Below are 18,239 nucleotides of genomic sequence, written 5' to 3' on the forward strand. Positions count from 1 at the left end.
TACATGGAAATTGTAAGATAGCAGCAGTCCATACATAACTGAGCATAGATTTCATGCAGATAATTGCAATCACAATGGAGGAAACGTGGCAGCACAGGAGTATGTGTACCCAGGAATCCCTAGGCTTGTAGGCAGTTCATTCCTCCTTTGTAGAATTCACTCTTTGTAACTTTTTGTATTGCAATCTGAACTGACGAGGTCATAAGGAGCAGGAGTAGAATTAGGCCATTCGGCCCAACAGGTCTACTCCGCCATTCAATCATGGCTGATCTATCTTTCCCTCCTAACCCCATTCTCCTGCCTATCACCATAACACTCTGACACCTGCCTTAATCAAGAATCTATCTATCTCTGCCTTACAAATATCTACTGACTTGGCCTTTTGGTCTTTGCAAACTATTCACTCTGTAAAACCCAAATGTTTTTAAAGATGATTTCAGCTTCTACCTTGATCAAATACCAAAAATCTAAGTTAACATTTTCATTTTCTCAGGAAGATGCTTCATGATTGTACGGATTAAAAACATTTTTTTTTTAAAGTATGGTATTTCAGATTAATTCATGGTGTAATGGTTTCCACTTTCATGTTGCACTGTGACATACACTAGAAAATGTACTTAAAGGGGCTGTCCCACTGCAGCGACCTATTTGGCGAGTTTAGAAGAGTTTAGGAGAGTTTAAAAAAGTGTCATGTTGAAGTCCTCCTTCGACTATGTAGAAGACCTCCTTCGACTTTGTTGAAGACTAGCTTCGACTAGCTTCAGGAAAATTGGACTCCGAATAGTGGAGAGTGAAGACGACCCCCTTTGATCTCCTTTGACCTCCCTTCGACTATGTTGAAGACTATCTACAACTAACTTTGACTACCTTCGACTACCCTCAATTACATACGAATAAGATGCCGACCTACTTCGACTAAACCTACGAGTAAAAGACAAAAATTGTTTTTTTTTTCCATGGTGACCTTTTTTACTCGCGAGCATTTTACAGCATGTTGAAAAATATGCCACGACCTAGCTGAGGCCTCGAGTACGCGGGGACTACTCTCGAGCATGAAGGAGAGTTACAAAGACCTCCTAAAGTCCTGTGTGTCGACCATGCTGCGAGTACAAGTCAAGGGCAAACTCTTCTAAGGTCGCTAATTAGGTTTCCGCAGTAGGACAGCCCCTTTATGCTCTCCTGTGTGCTACTTGGGAGAGTTTTCAATCAGATTGGTTGACATTACCTGATGTCAGAGAAATGCCACTTGACAACAGTTGGTGGCAGGAAAGGTAAATGCACACCACTGACTTGGCTGGATCTTTGAGGGCATGTTTTGTGACGATCAGCAGAGATTACTCAGTTTGCACAGTTTGCAAACTTCAGGCCATGGTGCCACTTGTCCTGGTGAATCACAAACTGCGCATCAGTGAGCAGGTTATTGAATAATGTGTGCTGCTAACAACACCTTCCATCACGTTGCTGACTGAAAGGGGTCAGCAAGGATCCATACCAACCTTCCATGAAATATGGGAAGAAACCAACCTGGTCACATGGAGAATGTGCAAATTCCAATGCACTATTGTTTATGCCTGTAACCAAGCAAAGGTTTAGGAAGGAACTGCAGATGCTGATTTACACCGAAGATAGACACAAAATGCTGGAGTAACTCAGCGGGTCAGGCAACATCTCTGGGGGGAAAAGAATGGGTGGTGTTTCAGGTCGAGACCCTTCTTCAGACTGAAGATTGACGTTTCAGCATTTTGTGTCTATTACCAAGGAAAGGTTGGATTTTGGGAGCATAATTTCCTTTTATTTAATTGCATTTACAATGGAACAATTCAGAATTCCAGGCAAGAACACAGATTGAATAAATCTGTGCAGTTACAAACAATAATCCTGCACTTAATCCTGATCAGAATCTCATTTAAAATGAGTACCTGCTGTCAATTAAAAATGTTGAAAAATGGATCTTAACTCTTTGCACACAACACATCATAACCTATATCGTAAATAGCACAATGGCCCCAAGAGGAATTGATATTTGATAAGCACAAATATAGAATTTTATTGAGAGCGTTGACCACAATGATGCAAATGTGATAATCCAAACAATTAAAAAGGAAACAGCTGTTATGTGATGAGGGGCCCATTATCTATGGCAGAAGATTTATTCTTATTCACCAGATGGGAACCACTGGAAACACCAGCATTTATCGCCCATCCCTCACGTCCTTGAGAAGGCGGTGGGGAGCTGCCTTGTACAGTTGCAGTGTGTCTAACTACTCCCACCCTGGAAGATAACCTTTGAATTGCAGAAGGAATTAACTAGGAGGCAAAAGAGTAATTAAAGGAACATTTGATGACAGTTATTCACATTGAGTTATGGATTGATTCCTTCCTCTCCTGCTTTATAAAAAATGATATGTTGAGAAGAAGTTCATAAGTACAGGTAATTAGAGCAGAATTAGGCCATTCGGCCCATCAGGTCCACTCTGCCATTCAATCTTGGCTGATCTATCTTTCCCTCTTAATCCCACTCTCTTACCTTCTCCCCATAACTCCTGACACCCATACTAATCGTCTGTCTGTCTGTCTGTCTGTCTGTGTCTGTGTCTGTGTCTGTCTGTCTATCTATCTCCATTCCATTGAAGGGATCACAAAATCACAGTGAATTTAAAACAAATAAACCATTGTAAATGCTTTAGTCAGCAGCTAACATTAATACATGTTCTTTCTGCCCTAAAATACATAGAAGACTTTGGTAACGAGGATTCTGATGTGACTCGCCAATGTTTCTTTAAAATATAAAAATAACTAGAACTCTGCCATTCAAAATCAATCGACCCATTCTGGTTATTGTTAATCTGAGTGACCGCGTGCATTTCCTCTCGATGCTCCAGTTTCCTCCCACATTCCAATGACCTGCAGGTTTGTAGATTAATTAGCCTCTATAAGTTTCCCCTACTGTGGATGTGAAGGTGGTATGACATGGGGTTAGTATGTGTGGGTGATCAATGGACAGCATGGTCTCAGTGGGCTACAGGGCCTGTTTCCATGCTGTTTCTCTGAACTCTGTATGGGTTTTAGTCTCTTCATACCAATAACAAATAACAATAGTCTGGGTTACGGCTATAAAGTCTCTTGTACAGCAGTTAGGCTATTCCGGGGCAAATGCCATGGATGGCAAATAGGCCCATGAGTTGTCAGTATTACTGACAAGGCCTGCATTTCTTGCCCAAATAAACTAGGACCACAGTCAGGATCCTCTACTGGGCTCCCATGGATGTGCTGGAGTCACCCAAGTGTAGTTGAGAGTAGTTTCGAGATGCAGCGTGGAAACATGCACTTCAGCTCACCAAGTCACCTATTCGTACTAGTTCTAAGTGATCCCACTTTCTCATCCACTTCCTATATGCCAGCGGCAATTTACAAGGGCCAATTAACCTACAAACGCGTGAATCTTTGGAACATGGGAGGAAACCAGAGTACCTAGAGGAAACCCATGCGGTCACAGGAAGAACGTGCAAACTCACACAGAAAGTACCCACGGTCAAGATTGAACCCAGGTATCTGGCGCTGCGAGACAGCAGCTCTGCCACCTGCACCACTGTGCCGCCCTTATTAAAATATTACAATAGTGGAACATTCCCCCATGTAACTGCATGTAAAATGTTGAACATTGGACACTAATAGATCATTCAATAAATAATGATTTGGCACCACGCTGCACTTGTCCAGTTATGTTTTTGTGTGAGCTGTATTTTTAAAAGGAAGTTAAAATTATCATTTTCAAATGTGACATGTTTTCCTTTTGCTTCCTCAGTTCCAGCATCCAATCCTGAGATTTCTGCACAAATTGACTATAAGTTGGAAAAATCAATGGTCACAACTATTTCCTGTTTGTCACCAAAAGGAAGTTTGCCAATAAACTACACGTTGTATCGAGACACAACGTTGGTGAATACCCTTGTTGCAGAGATTCGGCGTAGAGCGGAATTTGTTGTGAATCTATCATTCAGTGAATTACTGGAGACTCTTAAATGTAAAGCAGATAATGGATTTGGCCCAAAGTACAGCAGAGGGCTGATTATAGGTATGAATATTGACAGTCTAATTATAATTTTTTCAATTTCGGTTTTCACTTTGAAGTGAGTGCTAATTATTGTGCAAATTGTAAATGGTATCAGTGTCCTAATACGATTACAAAGGCACACTGAAACTGTAGACATACCTGTTACTAAAACTCCAATAATCCGACACCCTTGTGATGTTTGATGGTGGAAGGACACTAAGTGCCGGAGTAGCTCAGTGGGTCTGGCACCATCTCTGACTGGATAGGTGATGTTTCGGGTCGGGACCTCTCTTTAGTCTGAAGTTGAAGGTTCGTGTTCCAAAAGGGCATGTTCTCCAGAGATGCTGCCTGACCCGCTGAGTTACTCCAGCATTTTGTGTCCTTTTGTGTAAACTAGCACTTGCAGTTCATTTTTTCTACACTCTGATATTTGATGGTGATGGATTGACAGTTTCTGGACTATTGAATATTATTCCTTTTTATCCCTCAATGCAATTGTAATTCACATTTCTTAGATATTACATAGCGGTAGTACATATTTTCCAGTGAACCTGATATGTTTAAAGGGAGCATGGAGAATATAACCCTGGCAGATTCTAATGATGAATGGGAACAGAACTATGTGAGCTAAATGCTAAACCATTTGGATCATGGAACAACCAGAGAACAGTTTATTGAAAATTTACTGTATGATTGTGCACTTCCTTCACCCATGCTCTCTCTGCTTGCTGTTCTACCCTGATAACAAAGCCTGATTATATGATTCTTATCCGTTTTTTAAAATCCGTCTGCATTCTGTATGACCCCTTTCCGTGTCATCTCTTCCAGTCCAACAGCCCTCTTAGATTTCAATGTTGGGGCATCCACAACAGGAATGCACCACGGTTGCTGGCATGACATTAAACATATTCCCTGAACATATTCCCTCACCATCTCTCTTTCCTCATTAATTTGCTCCTTCGCACCTACCTTTTTGCCACCTGTTCTATTTTATTTTCTTCTCTCTCCTTTCTCCCTGCTCAACCTTTTGCACTTGCATTTAGCTTGATTGTAATTGTGTCCAGTATTATCTGATTGGATAGGATAGCGAGCTTTTCACTGTGTCTTGGTACACGTGACAATAATAAACCTAGGATGAATGCACCTAGAGTAGAATCAAGAATCCAAGGATACAGGTTTAAGATGAGAGGGAACAGATTTAATAGGAACCTGAGGAGCACTATGACTCCATGACAAACTGTTTTGCTATGTTAAAGATCTTACATAAACCAGGTATTATTATTGGAGGAGAACCAATCCACACAAAAGATTGCTTCTGACGGCTGTCTTTTCTTTCAATAACTTAATGGTATCCTGACTTTTCCTGAAGATTGCTTGAGTTTCTGCTGCCTGACTTCTACCTTCCCACACTGATAGCAAACATTTCTTACCGGCCTGCTGTTCTGAGTGCTCCATAAATGCTATGGGTAAAGCTCCTACTAATAGTTTCATTGTGCCAGGTTTTATAGCGCTAGAGTTGCTGCCTCACGGCGCCAGAGACCCGGGTTCGTTTCCGACTGCGGGTGCTGTCTGTATGGAACTTGTACGTTCTCCCCGTGACCTGTGTGGGTTTTCTCCGAGGTCTTCGGTGTCCTCCCACACTCCAAAGACGTACAAGTTTGTAGGCTAATTGGCTTGGTATAATTGTAAATTGTCCCTAGTGTGTGTAGGGTATTGTTAATGTGCTGGGATCACTGGTCTATGCAGACTCGGTGGGTCGAAGAGCCTGTTTCCGTGCTGTATCTCGAACCTAAACTAAAAAAAGATATGTTATGGATGTTAAGTTTCATTACATTTCATTATAGAGGACGCGACCTGCAAAGATTCCGTCATAGTTTTAAGATTAAATCAGAAAACCAGGGAATTAGGCTTAGATACGCTACCTTTCTATTATGAGGAGAATCTTAAAAATCTATGGGTGCATTTATGGAGACAAAGCTTCTGCTGATGATAATTCAATTTGAAGAGTATCGTCTTTTATGCTCTGAATTTCATGATAATTTGACACATCAACTTTCGATACCATACGATAAAACTTAATTCATCCCCGGAGGGAAATTGGTCTGCCAACAGTCACAACACTGTACACGAAAACTTGAAATTAAATGTGAATTTGCACTCATTTGCAGTCTAACTTACAAAACCAATAACCTGGCACACTTTGGATCCAGTAATGAACTTGACTCGCATCACAGTACAGAATCAATTCATAGTTGGGACAACTGCTTTATAACTGCCCGTAGACACAAAATGCTGGAGTAACTCAGCCGGACAGGCAGCATCTCTGGAGAGAAGGAATGGGCGACGTTTCAGGTCGAGATCCTTCTTCACACTGATATTACCGCTGACTGTTTGGATGATTAGCAATGAGATTTATGTGCTGGGGAAGGCCCACTTTTACAATGGAACAATCAACTATTTAATTAATTCAGAGATGCCTCTGTTGGACAGATTTATATTTATAAAAACAATGACAGGAAATTAAATGTTATTTTCTCATTAGTTGCCATTTGCACATCAGATATAACCATTCAAAAAGCATAGCATTCCCAGAAATGATGATTATGCAAGATTTTAACAGTAATTTCACTGTTGCAGTGCATTAACATTGCTGTTCTGATTTTTTTTTCCAGATTTGTCTGTTAACTTGACCTCAAAGCCAGATCCTCCTATTCTGGGCCAGCAGCTGGCATTGTCTTGCGCTGTAACTTTCAATACTCAACACTACGAGTGGTATTTTGTTTACCCAACAAAGAATACAACTAATAACACAGTGCGGAACCAGTACATTATTGAATCCACAAACGTAGGGATATATTACTGCTCTGTATATGGTTATGTTAGCAACGGGATTGAAGTACTAGTGCAAGGTAAAGTCCTTCTGAGACGCTGTCATCTACTATTCAAATCTTGTGCAGGAAAGATTTTTGTATTTATACAGAGATTAGCAGAGCTGACAAATTAAACATGTTTTTATTTTCTCATTTTCAATCATTTTTGTTGAGTATATCTACCTCAAAACCATGGAATAACGGTGCTGCCAAATGCATATTGACAAAGGTGAGGGGGGGAAGATTTAATAGGAACCTGAGGGGACAACTTTCTTACTCAAAGGATGGCAGGTGTATGGAGCTGCTGGAGGAGGTAGTTGAGGCAGGGACTATCACAACATTTAAGAACCAGTTAGATAGGTACATGGATAAGATGGGTTTAGAGGGATATAGGCCAAATGCAGGTCGGTGGGACTAGTGTAGATGGGCAAGTAGGTCGTCGTAGGCATGTTGGGTCGAAAGGCCTGCTTTTGTCTGTATGACTCTATGATTCTATGACTCATAGAAGTTTGCCAATTTAGGATGTACAACATAGAACATAGAACAGTACAGCACAAAAACAGGCCCTTCAGCCCACAATGTCTTTCCTGAATATGATGCCAAAACCATCTTTTATCGACCTGCAGGTTATCCACATACCTGTACCTCTATTCCCAGCATATCCCAATGCCTATCCAATTCTCTTAAATGCCACTTTTGTATCTGCCTCAACCACCAATCCCAGAAGCATGTTCCAGGAACTCACGACCCTCAGTGTAAATAAAGTCACCCTGAACATCTCCTTTAAACCTTGCCCCTCTCACCTTAAAACTATGTTTTTTATTACTCTACTATTTTATTCCGTCGCGGAAAAGGTTCTCACTGTCCATCCTATCTATGCTTCTCATAAATTTATATACTTCTTTTAGTCTCACCATAACCCCTGGCATTACAGAGAAAATAATCTGTGACTCTCCAACCTCTCCCTGTAGCTAATACCTTCTAATCCAGGCATAGTTCAGGTAAACCCCCTCTGCATCCTTTCCAAAGCCCCCATACCCTTCATGTCATGGGGCAACTTCCATCTTCCTTCCCACACTGAGACCAAACATTCCTTATTGGCCTCCAGTTCTAGGTGATCCATAAATGCTACCAATATGTTCATTGTGCCATTGGGAAGAAGATATGTTATAGATGTTAAACCTCACCACAAGGGGCTCCAGCAGAGGTTGCGACCTGCAAATATTCCGTCATACTTTTCAAGATTAAATCAGCAAACCAGGGAATTGAACTTAGATAAGCTACCTTTTTATTATGAGAATTTAAAAAAATCCATCAGTGCATTTGTGGAGACAAAGCCTGCTTGACAATTTAATTTGGAAAGTATTGTCCAATGCTGTGAATTTCATGATAATTTGACACACCAACTTGCACTTATTTGCAGTCGAACCGACAAAACCAATAACCTGGCAGATTTTGGATCTAGTAATGAACTTCTCGCATCACAATACAGAATCAATTCATAGTTGGGACAACTGATATTACTGCTCAATATTTGGATGAATAGCAATGGGATTGAAGTGCTGGGGAAAGCATACTTCTGCAATGGAATAATCGACTATTTAATTCACAGATACGTCTGTTGGACAGATATATATTTTTAATATTTATAAAACAATTACAGAAATTAAACGTTATTTTCTCATTGGTAGCCATTTGTACGTCAGATATAACTATTCAAAAAGCATAGAATTCCCAGAAATGATGATGACACAAAACTTAATTCTAACAATAATTTCACTGGTGCTGCACATTAAAGTTTCTGTTCTGAATTTCTCTCCAGATTTGTCCGTTAACCTGACCTCAAAGCCAGATCCTCCCATTGTGGGCCAGCAGCTGGCACTGTATTGCACTGTAACCTACGACACGAAAGAAAACTACACGTGGTATTTTGTGCACCCAACAAAGAACATGACCAAAGACACAAAGCAGAACCAATTCATTATTGAAGCCGCAAACTCAGGGATATATTACTGCTCTGTACACGGTCATTTTAGCAACAGGATTGAAGTACCAGAGCAAGGTAAAGTCCTTCTGAGGCACTGCCTCAACCACGAATCCCAGAAGCATGTTTCAGGTACTCACTACCCTCTGTGTAAAATACGTTGTCCTGCACATCTCCTTTAAATCCTGCCCCTTTCACCTTAAAACTATGCCCTTTAGTATTTGATTCTTTCCATCCCGGGAAAAGGTTGTGACTGTCTACCCTATCTGTGCATCTCATAATTTTATACATTTCTGTCCCGTCACCCCATTACATCAGGCGTTCCAGAGAAAACAATCAAAGTCTCTCCAACCTCTCCCTGTAGCTAATGTCCCCCAAGCCAGGCGTCAATCTGGTAAACCTCCTCTGCATCCTTTCCAAAGCTTCCACATCCTTCCTGTAATGAGTAAACCTGAATTGCACACGAATTGCTCCAAATGCAACGTAACCAAATAAACCAACCTATAAAGCTGCATCATGACTTCCTGACTCTTATAGGCAATGCCCCAACCTGTGAAAGCAGATATAATACTGTATGCCTTATTTACCATTCTATCTACTTGAGAGGCCACTTTCAGGCAGTAATGGACTTGCACCCTAAAGTGACTCCAATTTGAAACCACTTTGATGTTAGCTACCAAATTCGAGAATAGGTATTTGCCTGACTCTGGCGGGCATTTCAGTATTAGATTCAGAGAATCCATTAGCATGCCCAAAATGCATCGCCTCATATTTGTCCACAATAAACTCCTTCTGCCATTTTTTCAGCCAATTTTACCAACTCATTAATATCTCTCTGCAGAATAAGACTGCCTTCCGCACTATCAACAATACCCGTCTTCATACATTCTACCAACTTATTGATCATGACTTCCATATCCAAACCTAAGTCGTTATGTACATTGCAAAGAGCAGGAGGTCCCTGCATCATTTTTTGTGGGGCACCAGTGGTTACAGGCACACACACACAAGCATTTTATCGGGATGCATCAGAGCATGGTTTGGGAACAGTTCCATCCAAGGCGGCATGAAATTGCAGAGAATTGTAGACGCAGCCCAGACCATCACACAAACCAACCTCCGTTCCATTGACTCTACGTTACACTTCAACCTGCCTCGGCAAGGCAAATATAAAGCAATGGGGGGGGCAAAAGCTATCAAACCATTGATGGATCCAGCAGAGGAAAGTTAGATAGGTAGTTGGAGCCAGGTGGGGAGGGAAGTGTGGAGACAGCGACTCAGGTGGGAAAAGTTAGTTTTTCTCTCTGGAACACTTTCCAACACTAGAAGACATAGCTATAGGGTGATAGGGAAGTTTAGTAGGACAGTTTAATGGAGATGTGGGGTGCAAATATTTCACACAAAGTACTGGGGTCTTGGAATTCATTGCCAATGGTGGTGGTGGAGGTAGATATAACAGTGGTGATACAAGGCTTTTAGACAAGCACATGGTAGAACTATGGATAGAGGAATATGGATCATGAACAGGCAGAAGAAATCAGTTTAACTTGGCATCATGTTCAGCACAGACATTGTGGGCAGAATGGCCCGTTCCTGTGCTGTGCTGTTCTAATGTGCCGGAAGGAACTGTAGATGCTGATTTACACCGAAGATAGACACAAATTGCTGGTATAACTGAACGGGTCAGGCAGCATGTCTGGAGAAAAGGAATAGGTGATGTTTTGGGTTGGGACCCTTCTCCAGATCTGTCTCAAGACGGGTCTTGACCAGAAATGTCAGCTCTTCCTTTTCTCCAGTGATGCTGCCTGACCCGCTGAGTTACTCCAGCTTTTTGTTCTAAGTTCTGTTTCAAGTGGAGACAAGAAAGGCCTGGAGATTATAAAACTAGGAAGGTGTGGAGTGGAACTAAATAAGGGAAGGATGGTGGGCTTGTGAGATCAGTGGTAGGAGACGGGCCTTTGTAATGTGGGAAAGAGGAAAGGGTGATTGGGGCTGAGGCAGGGAAGTCTTGGTAATTGTATCAATTTTACACTCAGCTGGCAGCATCTGTGAAGAGAGCATCATATTTAACATTTCAGATCAATCATTTTTTGTGGGAATACTTTCCCTTTGCTGTTCCATTCATAAGACAATGTCTTGCTTAAGATATCAGGCCAAAAATGGAAATGCAAATACAATAAAAGTTCACGTGCGAGTTGTTTCAAAGCCTAATTTCAAAGCTTTGAAACAAATCAGCAGAGAGGTAAGTTTATGCATTTCAGTAGAATGAGGTAGATATTTTATCAGAACGTAAGGAACAGGAGCAGTATTGGTCCCACGTCTCTGCTCCACCATTTAATAAGTACATGCTGCTCTGATCTCGCCCTCCACTAGTTCCCTGCCTTGATTCCCTTATAGCACAAAAATCTTTCTTGGCCTTGAATATATTCAATTTCTCTTGTGCAACAGAAAGAAAACAATAATCTGTTTGGTTCTTCTTTCCAGATTCCAGTTTCCAGCCAGTGGTGGTGGGTGTCAGCGTAGGAGCCATTCTGCTACTCATTTTGATTATTGGGTTGATCTGTTATTGTTGTGCAACTAAAGGTAGGTCATTAGAAATAAAACATTTATTGAATTTCCTTGTGCTTAATTTTACTTTGATCTGATAGGAATTGTTTTAATATCAATTTTATTTGCAATTTTCTATGTGGTATTCATCTTCAGAACATTATTTGTGCTGCCCAGTGCCGCAGCAGTGGAGTTGCTGCTTTACAGCACCAGAGACCCAGATTCTATAATGACTCCGGACACTGTCTACAAGTGATGTCTGTACGGAGTTTGTACGTTCTCCCTGTGACCACATGGGTTTTCTCCAGGTGCTCCAGTTTCCTCCCACATTCCAAAGATGCATAAGTTCGGTAAAATTATAAATTGTTCCTAATGCGTAGGATAGTGCAAGTGTACTGGGTGATCGCTGGTTGGCTCGGTGGGCCGAAGGTCCTGTTTACACTGTCATAGGGGGAATGTACAAGCTTTGTATAGACAATCACCCGTGGTCCAGATCAGATGCGGGTGTCTGGTGCTGTAAGGCAGCAACTCTACCGCTCTGCCACCATGCCGCCCCATGTGGGAAGTGCAAACGACCAGTGAAATCATTTTCGTACAAACAGTCCAGTGAAGTATTGCCACACTAAGCACATCCCCGATTAGCAAATTGTACAGAAATTGTACATGGGGTGCCATGTAGACTTCATGAATTAAAAAAATGTGGTAACTCAAGAGGAAAATAACAACTATAAAGGACACCTTTATTGTTATAGCATAAGTAAGCAAACTGAGAGATTGTTTATTTTTGCATTCATTGTTTAGTCCCTGTTATGTAGTGTTCCTCACTGTACGAATTCCACAAAGGCTGCTCCACTTCCTGCAGAACAGGGTGTGTCACTGTTGGATTCTTCAGTTGGAACACTTCAACTATGAATAAGAATTTCTGGCAAGCAAAGAACTTCCATAGCCAAGGAAATGCATAAGGAAACGTCCAATCTCTTGTCTTTTTCAATGCACTTACAGTGACATTGGTTTAGAAAATGCAATTAGGTGCAAGCATCTCCTGGATGATTTTAAAATGTTAATGCAAGCATTTCCAATGAAATGTAACCTGAACAACAAAAATCCAGGCATTTATCATCCACTTACTCCAGTAAAATTGTGCTTCATGGATGTTATTTTCTACAAAATGTGGCTTAGTCAATAGACAATAGACAATAGATGCAGGAGTAGGCCATTCGGCCCTTCGAGCCAGCACTGCCATTCAATGTGATCATGGCTGATCATCCCCAATCAGTACCCCGTTCCTGCCTTCCCCCCATATCCCCTGACTCCGCTATCTTTAAGAGCCCTATCTAGCTCTCTCTTGAAAATATCCAGAGAACCGGCCTCCACCGCCCTCTGAGGCAGAGAATTCTACAGACTCACAACTCTGTGAGAAAAAAGTGTTTCCTCGTCTCCTTTCTAAATGGCTTACCCCTTATTCTTAAACTGTGGCCCCTGGTCCCCCAACATCGGGAACATGTTTCCTGCCTCTAGCGTGTCCAAACCCTTAACAATCCTATATGCTTCTGACACTGGAATCTTAAAACCTACTGCACTTTAATTCCCTGTGAACGTTTGGGCCTCAAATCTCTATGCTCTTTCACCTCATGCGGCCTGAATATAATTCTTTACCGTTATTCATCAACTCTCTCTATTTGGGCTTATAAAGGATTCATAGTTTATTAGACTAATCCATTTTTAATAGCAAAAATGCCTGAAAAAATAATCCCTCTGCAAATTGGTTTGCACTATTTTTTATGTACACCTTCCTACCACCTAAAACATGATGGGGCTTTACTAATGCTTAAACCCTGCTTAAGATCTCACCAGAATTACTCATTTATGTTGAAGCAATGGAAGACTGTGGATTTCAATGGTCAAAAAGGGATTTGGTACGTTGGCCGTCAGTCAAGATATTGAGTATAAAATTTGGGATAGACGCAAAAAGCTGGAGTAACTTTTTGTTTCAGCATCCAGCTGACAGCTTTTTGTGTCTATCTTCGATGCCAACCAGCATCTGCAGTTCCTTCCTACATATAAAAGTTGGGATGTTGTGTTACAGTTGTAAGATGTTGGTGAGGCTGCATTTGGAGAATCGTGTTCAATTTTGGTCACTGCTATTGGAAGGATATTGTTAAGCTGGAAATAGCACAGAGAAGATTTACGAGGATGTTGCCAGGACTCCAGGGCCTGAGCTGTAAGGAACGGTTAGAGGCTGAGGGGTAATCTTACAGATGTGTATAAAATCATGAGGGAAATATATCGGGTGAAAGCATAGAGTCTTTTACCTAGAGTAGAGGAATCAAGAACCAGAGGACATAGGTTTAAGCTGAGAGGGAAAATATTTAATAGATACCTGAGGGGCAACTTTTTCACACAGATGGTGGTGAATATATGGAATGAGCTGCCAGAAGAGGTAGTTGAGGTCGGTATTATGAGAACATTAAAAAAACATTTAGACAGTTACATGGTTAGGAAAGGTTTGGAGGGATACGAGCCAAACACGGGCAGGAGGGACTAGCGTAAATGGGACAATTTGGTCGGCATGGACAAGTCGGCCCAAAGGCCTGTTTCTATGCTGCATAACTCTTTGACCCCAGTGTAATTATTTCTGACACTTTCTTGTGGACCCATGAGATTCCTACCATGATGTGACCGAGAACACATTGTTAACTCCTTGGTGAATGCAGGCTCCCTGTGGCTCACCACTTTAAATGACTCACCTGTTCCCACCCTTTCATTTCTGCATTGTTGCCATGAACCTCGGTAAATTTCAGTACTGCCAGTGGTTCTCTGACCCAGGCATTGATCTAACTATCTGCAGACCAGGGCGGCACAGTGGCACAGTTGGTAGAGCTATTGCCTCATAGTGCCAGAAACCCGGGTTCGATCCTGACCTCAGGTGTTGTCCATGTGGAGTATGCACATTCTCTCTGTGAACACATGAATTTTCTCCGGGTACACCAGTTTCCACCCACATCCCAAAGATGTGCAGGTTTGTAGGTTAACCTGCCTCTGCAAATTGGCCTTAGTGAGTACAGATTGGATAAGAAAGTAGGAGAACAGAATGAGAATGGGTGATCGATGGCTGGCGGGGACTTGGTGGGCCGAAGGGCCTGTTTCCACGCTGTAACTCTAAACTGAACTATGCTGTTAATTCCAAAGCATAATTTACAGCAATAGTCTTGGAATAATGTTCAGCATTTATCAATATTAATAATACTGCACCTCAGAAAAAAATTATGCTTTGCAAATTTAATTTGAGTCTTAAACAGATAGGAATGTAAATAATCTTATAGGTAATTTTTGCAATGAATCCCGGAAAAAAATGTTTTTGATGGTTATGGTTTATGTATCAATGCCGTCTCTGAAAAGATATTTCCATTAAAAGAACATCTCTTTTAGCCCACAGATTCGATATTGCATGATTCATGTGATGTGCATCTGTCAATGAGGTCCTGCTTCATTATCCTCAAGCAAAGGACATTTGATCCAGGAAATCCAACAACCATCATGACCAACGCCTCATGTTATTGCCAAACAGTACGGGTTATGTTAGAGCAGCACACAGGTCTTTGATAAGTTACGTCGCCCTCACCATGGGGTCCGTCTGCTATTTTATGTTCTACGACGATGTCGGCTTGAAACGGCAATAAAGTCAAACCCAAGTATCAGTCAAGGCTGGGGTGCATCCTCATCTGATACGACAACGCCAGCCAACCCTGCAAGACTGAAGCTACCCGGATACTGGAGAAATCAGATTAATGTTACTGACTATGATGACTGTAGTTTCAGATTTTGAACTTCCAAGATTCAGGTATAAAGGATGTGATGTGATGCCATTCTTCCAGCTGTGTCCACATATTCCAAAGGAAGATCAAGGTATCCCAGTCTGCTTGCAAAAAATATTTGTGGATGCTGTTTCACAAATACAAATCATGTTGAGTTAAAGAGATCGGTGAAATAAATCAATGTAATATCCCCAGAGCTCCAAACCTATTCACAAAATGAGTCCAGCACCAGTTTTAACCTATTCCCTATATTTTGCATATGATACAAATATTTAGACTGCAGGCAAAGATTGGAACCTTACAAGAAATTTGTTAAAGAAACACAGCGTTAACACAATGAATGTTATCTATTGTACATTGAAACATTTTGGCAGGTAGAATGAGCTGAGTGCCCTCCTTTTATACTTTTATCATTTTTAGATTCAGAAATGGACATTAATTTTATTTGGCCCAGAAAAAAACTAGTTAAAGCAATGCAAATACTGACAAAGTGCTCAACACCCTGCATTTTTATAAGGAAGAAAGTTCAGGCTAATTCTGCCTTTGGATTTATATTTAGGGTTGGCTACAGATGATTATTTAAAATTGAATCGGAAGATTATGGTACCCAGAAAAATAAGTCAGTTTAACACCCATGCTTGCAACATTTTCTTTGCATTTGTATAAAAACTGTTGTCATATTAATTTTCCTAAGTTTTGCGATATGTTTTTTATTGAGGTTATTTTTGTGGATTAGATTGAGTCACATCACAATACATCCCCTGGTACAGAAAAATGCTGGAGAAACTCAGCGGGTGCAGCAGCATCTATGGAGCGGAGGAAATAGGCAACGTTTCAGGCCGAAACGTTGCCTATTTCCTTCGCTCCATAGATGCTGCTGCACCCGCTGAGTTTCTCCAGCATTTTTCTGTACCTTCGATTTTCCAGCATCTGCAGTTCCTTCTTAAACACAATACCCCCTGTTGGTTTCTTCATACCAGACAGTTAAGGATGCATGCCATCCAAGAGGGAGAAACAGGGAACAGCTGGTTAATACACAAGACACAAAGTACTGGAGTAACCCAGCGGGTCAGGCACAGCATCTCTGGAGACATGGATAGGTGATGTTTCAGGTTGAGACCCGTCTTCAGACTCGACCCGAAACGCCACCAATCCATGTTCTCCAGAGATGCTGCCTGACCTGCCGAGGTACTCCAGCACTTTGTGTCCAAGAAGGACATTGCTTGTCCTTTACCCTGATCAACCCAGGCTAATGTTGGTGACGGGGAGGATCCTTTCCTCATATATACACATACTAGGGAATCAGACATTCGCCACTCTAATTTAACCACTGATAATGAAGTGTCTTGTTACAAAAGTTGTAGTTAAAAAAAAAAAAAAATCTTTAAAAGAAAGATCTTATTTTTGTGTCCAGCCACGAATGGCAGACGCTTACCTCAGTTGGCATGATGGTCCAGAATCTTGTATTTATACACAATATTCATTTAAATATTTAAATGGAACAAACTGTCCATACCTTTTAAGACATGTAGTACACATATCTGCAGTTTCAACAAAAGATGTAACAAACTTTGTTAATATTAGGCTAGTAGTATGTAGCATAATATACATTTAATTTGCCATTCTTTCTGTGTTTTTGAGGCTTTATTTACAGTACCCCTTTCTGATTGATTGATTGATAGTTTATCACAGACATGTCACAGTGAAACGCCTTGTTTTACACACCATACACAAAGTATGCAAAGTTTCGCCACCTATAGGGCACCGACAAACTTACAACGTGTTCAATGGAGTTCTCTCAGCAGTCCCCGCACTCTCCTCTTCTTGGCAACCCCCACCACCCCCAACGCTGGGTCCCCCAGAGGTATCAACAAGATAGGGTGTAGAACTGTCTGAGATATTACCATAGTGATCACTTTTTAGTTCAGAGTGCATCAAAATTGAATTTTGCCATCAGGTTTGCAGTAAATGTGTATATGGAGAGTTGCAAAGACTTTAGGCTGATGCTAATGCTAATAATTGGCAGAGATTAAAATAGCGAAACATAACACAAATAATCTGCACACCATTGTTTCTTTAATAAGATATTTCATCTCCTCTACTTTTCTGTGCTGAAACATTGCTGTTGTATCTGATAATGTAGACATTCTGTGCATGTGAATGATTTATTTTAGTCAAATATATAATGGATTAAAGGTAATTTGTAAATCCAGTGTATTGTGCCATGCTGTATTTTTCATATTGACTCATTGTTTATTTGCTATAAATTGTGTTGCAGTCTCATCATAACCGCAGGACCAGAGTGAGAAATAAGGAAATGCACATGTTGGCTTATCAAGGAAAGACGCAAAATGCTGGAGTAACTCAGCGATTCAGGCAGCATCCTTGGAGAATATAGAGAAGTGATGTTTCGGTCAGGACCCTGACCCTTCTTCATTCAGATTGCAGGGGAAAATCAATCTGTAAAAGTGACCCGACTCAAAACGTCACCTTTCCATGTTCCTCATGGATGCTGCCTGACCCGCTGAGTTACTCCAGCATTTTGTGTCTATCCAGCATGATCAGAGATTTTGATGCAAAATATTTTTTATCGATGGTCGAGAGGATTTTTGTTATCTATGGTAAGTCCAGCAGTTTTGCAAACTCAAAAGTAAAGAATCTTTGCATAGATGTATTGAAATTAACCTTATGTAGAATATTGTTACTTTATTTTGTGTCCAATTTCAATGCTATATTACTGCTAGTTAATCTTTTGTTGCTTTACTCTAATTACTGAACCCATCTGAGATTCATTGATGGAGTATATTCAGTGAGAATTTGTTCATTACCTCATGTGTTCCTCTGCATTCCCCAGCTGTCGCACCCTTTGGTGTTTGGCGTCTGAAACTCTGTGCCACTGCCAACGTTTTTACCGTCTGTACAGTCAGCTGGCAATTCAGTCTCCATCCTGCTGCTATCAATTCAAATCT

The 18,239-nt window shown here is 41.0% G+C and overlaps 1 protein-coding gene across 1 annotated transcript in view; it reads left to right on the top strand.

Moving 5' to 3' along the window:
- Positions 1-17,895, top strand: part of LOC129708276 (Fc receptor-like protein 5) — a 29,341-nt gene extending 11,446 nt beyond the window's left edge. The window contains exons 3-7 of the mRNA XM_055653926.1: positions 3,806-4,075; positions 6,727-6,963; positions 8,747-8,986; positions 11,393-11,491; positions 14,885-17,895. Of these exons, the coding sequence (XP_055509901.1) occupies positions 3,806-4,075; positions 6,727-6,963; positions 8,747-8,986; positions 11,393-11,491; positions 14,885-14,907 (869 nt within the window). The 3' untranslated portion in view covers positions 14,908-17,895. The remainder of the gene's footprint in view (positions 1-3,805; positions 4,076-6,726; positions 6,964-8,746; positions 8,987-11,392; positions 11,492-14,884) is intronic.
- Positions 17,896-18,239: the final 344 nt, after the last annotated feature.

The sequence above is a fragment of the Leucoraja erinacea genome, chromosome 23, assembly GCF_028641065.1.
Source record: "Leucoraja erinacea ecotype New England chromosome 23, Leri_hhj_1, whole genome shotgun sequence".
NCBI lineage: Eukaryota > Metazoa > Chordata > Chondrichthyes > Rajiformes > Rajidae > Leucoraja > Leucoraja erinaceus.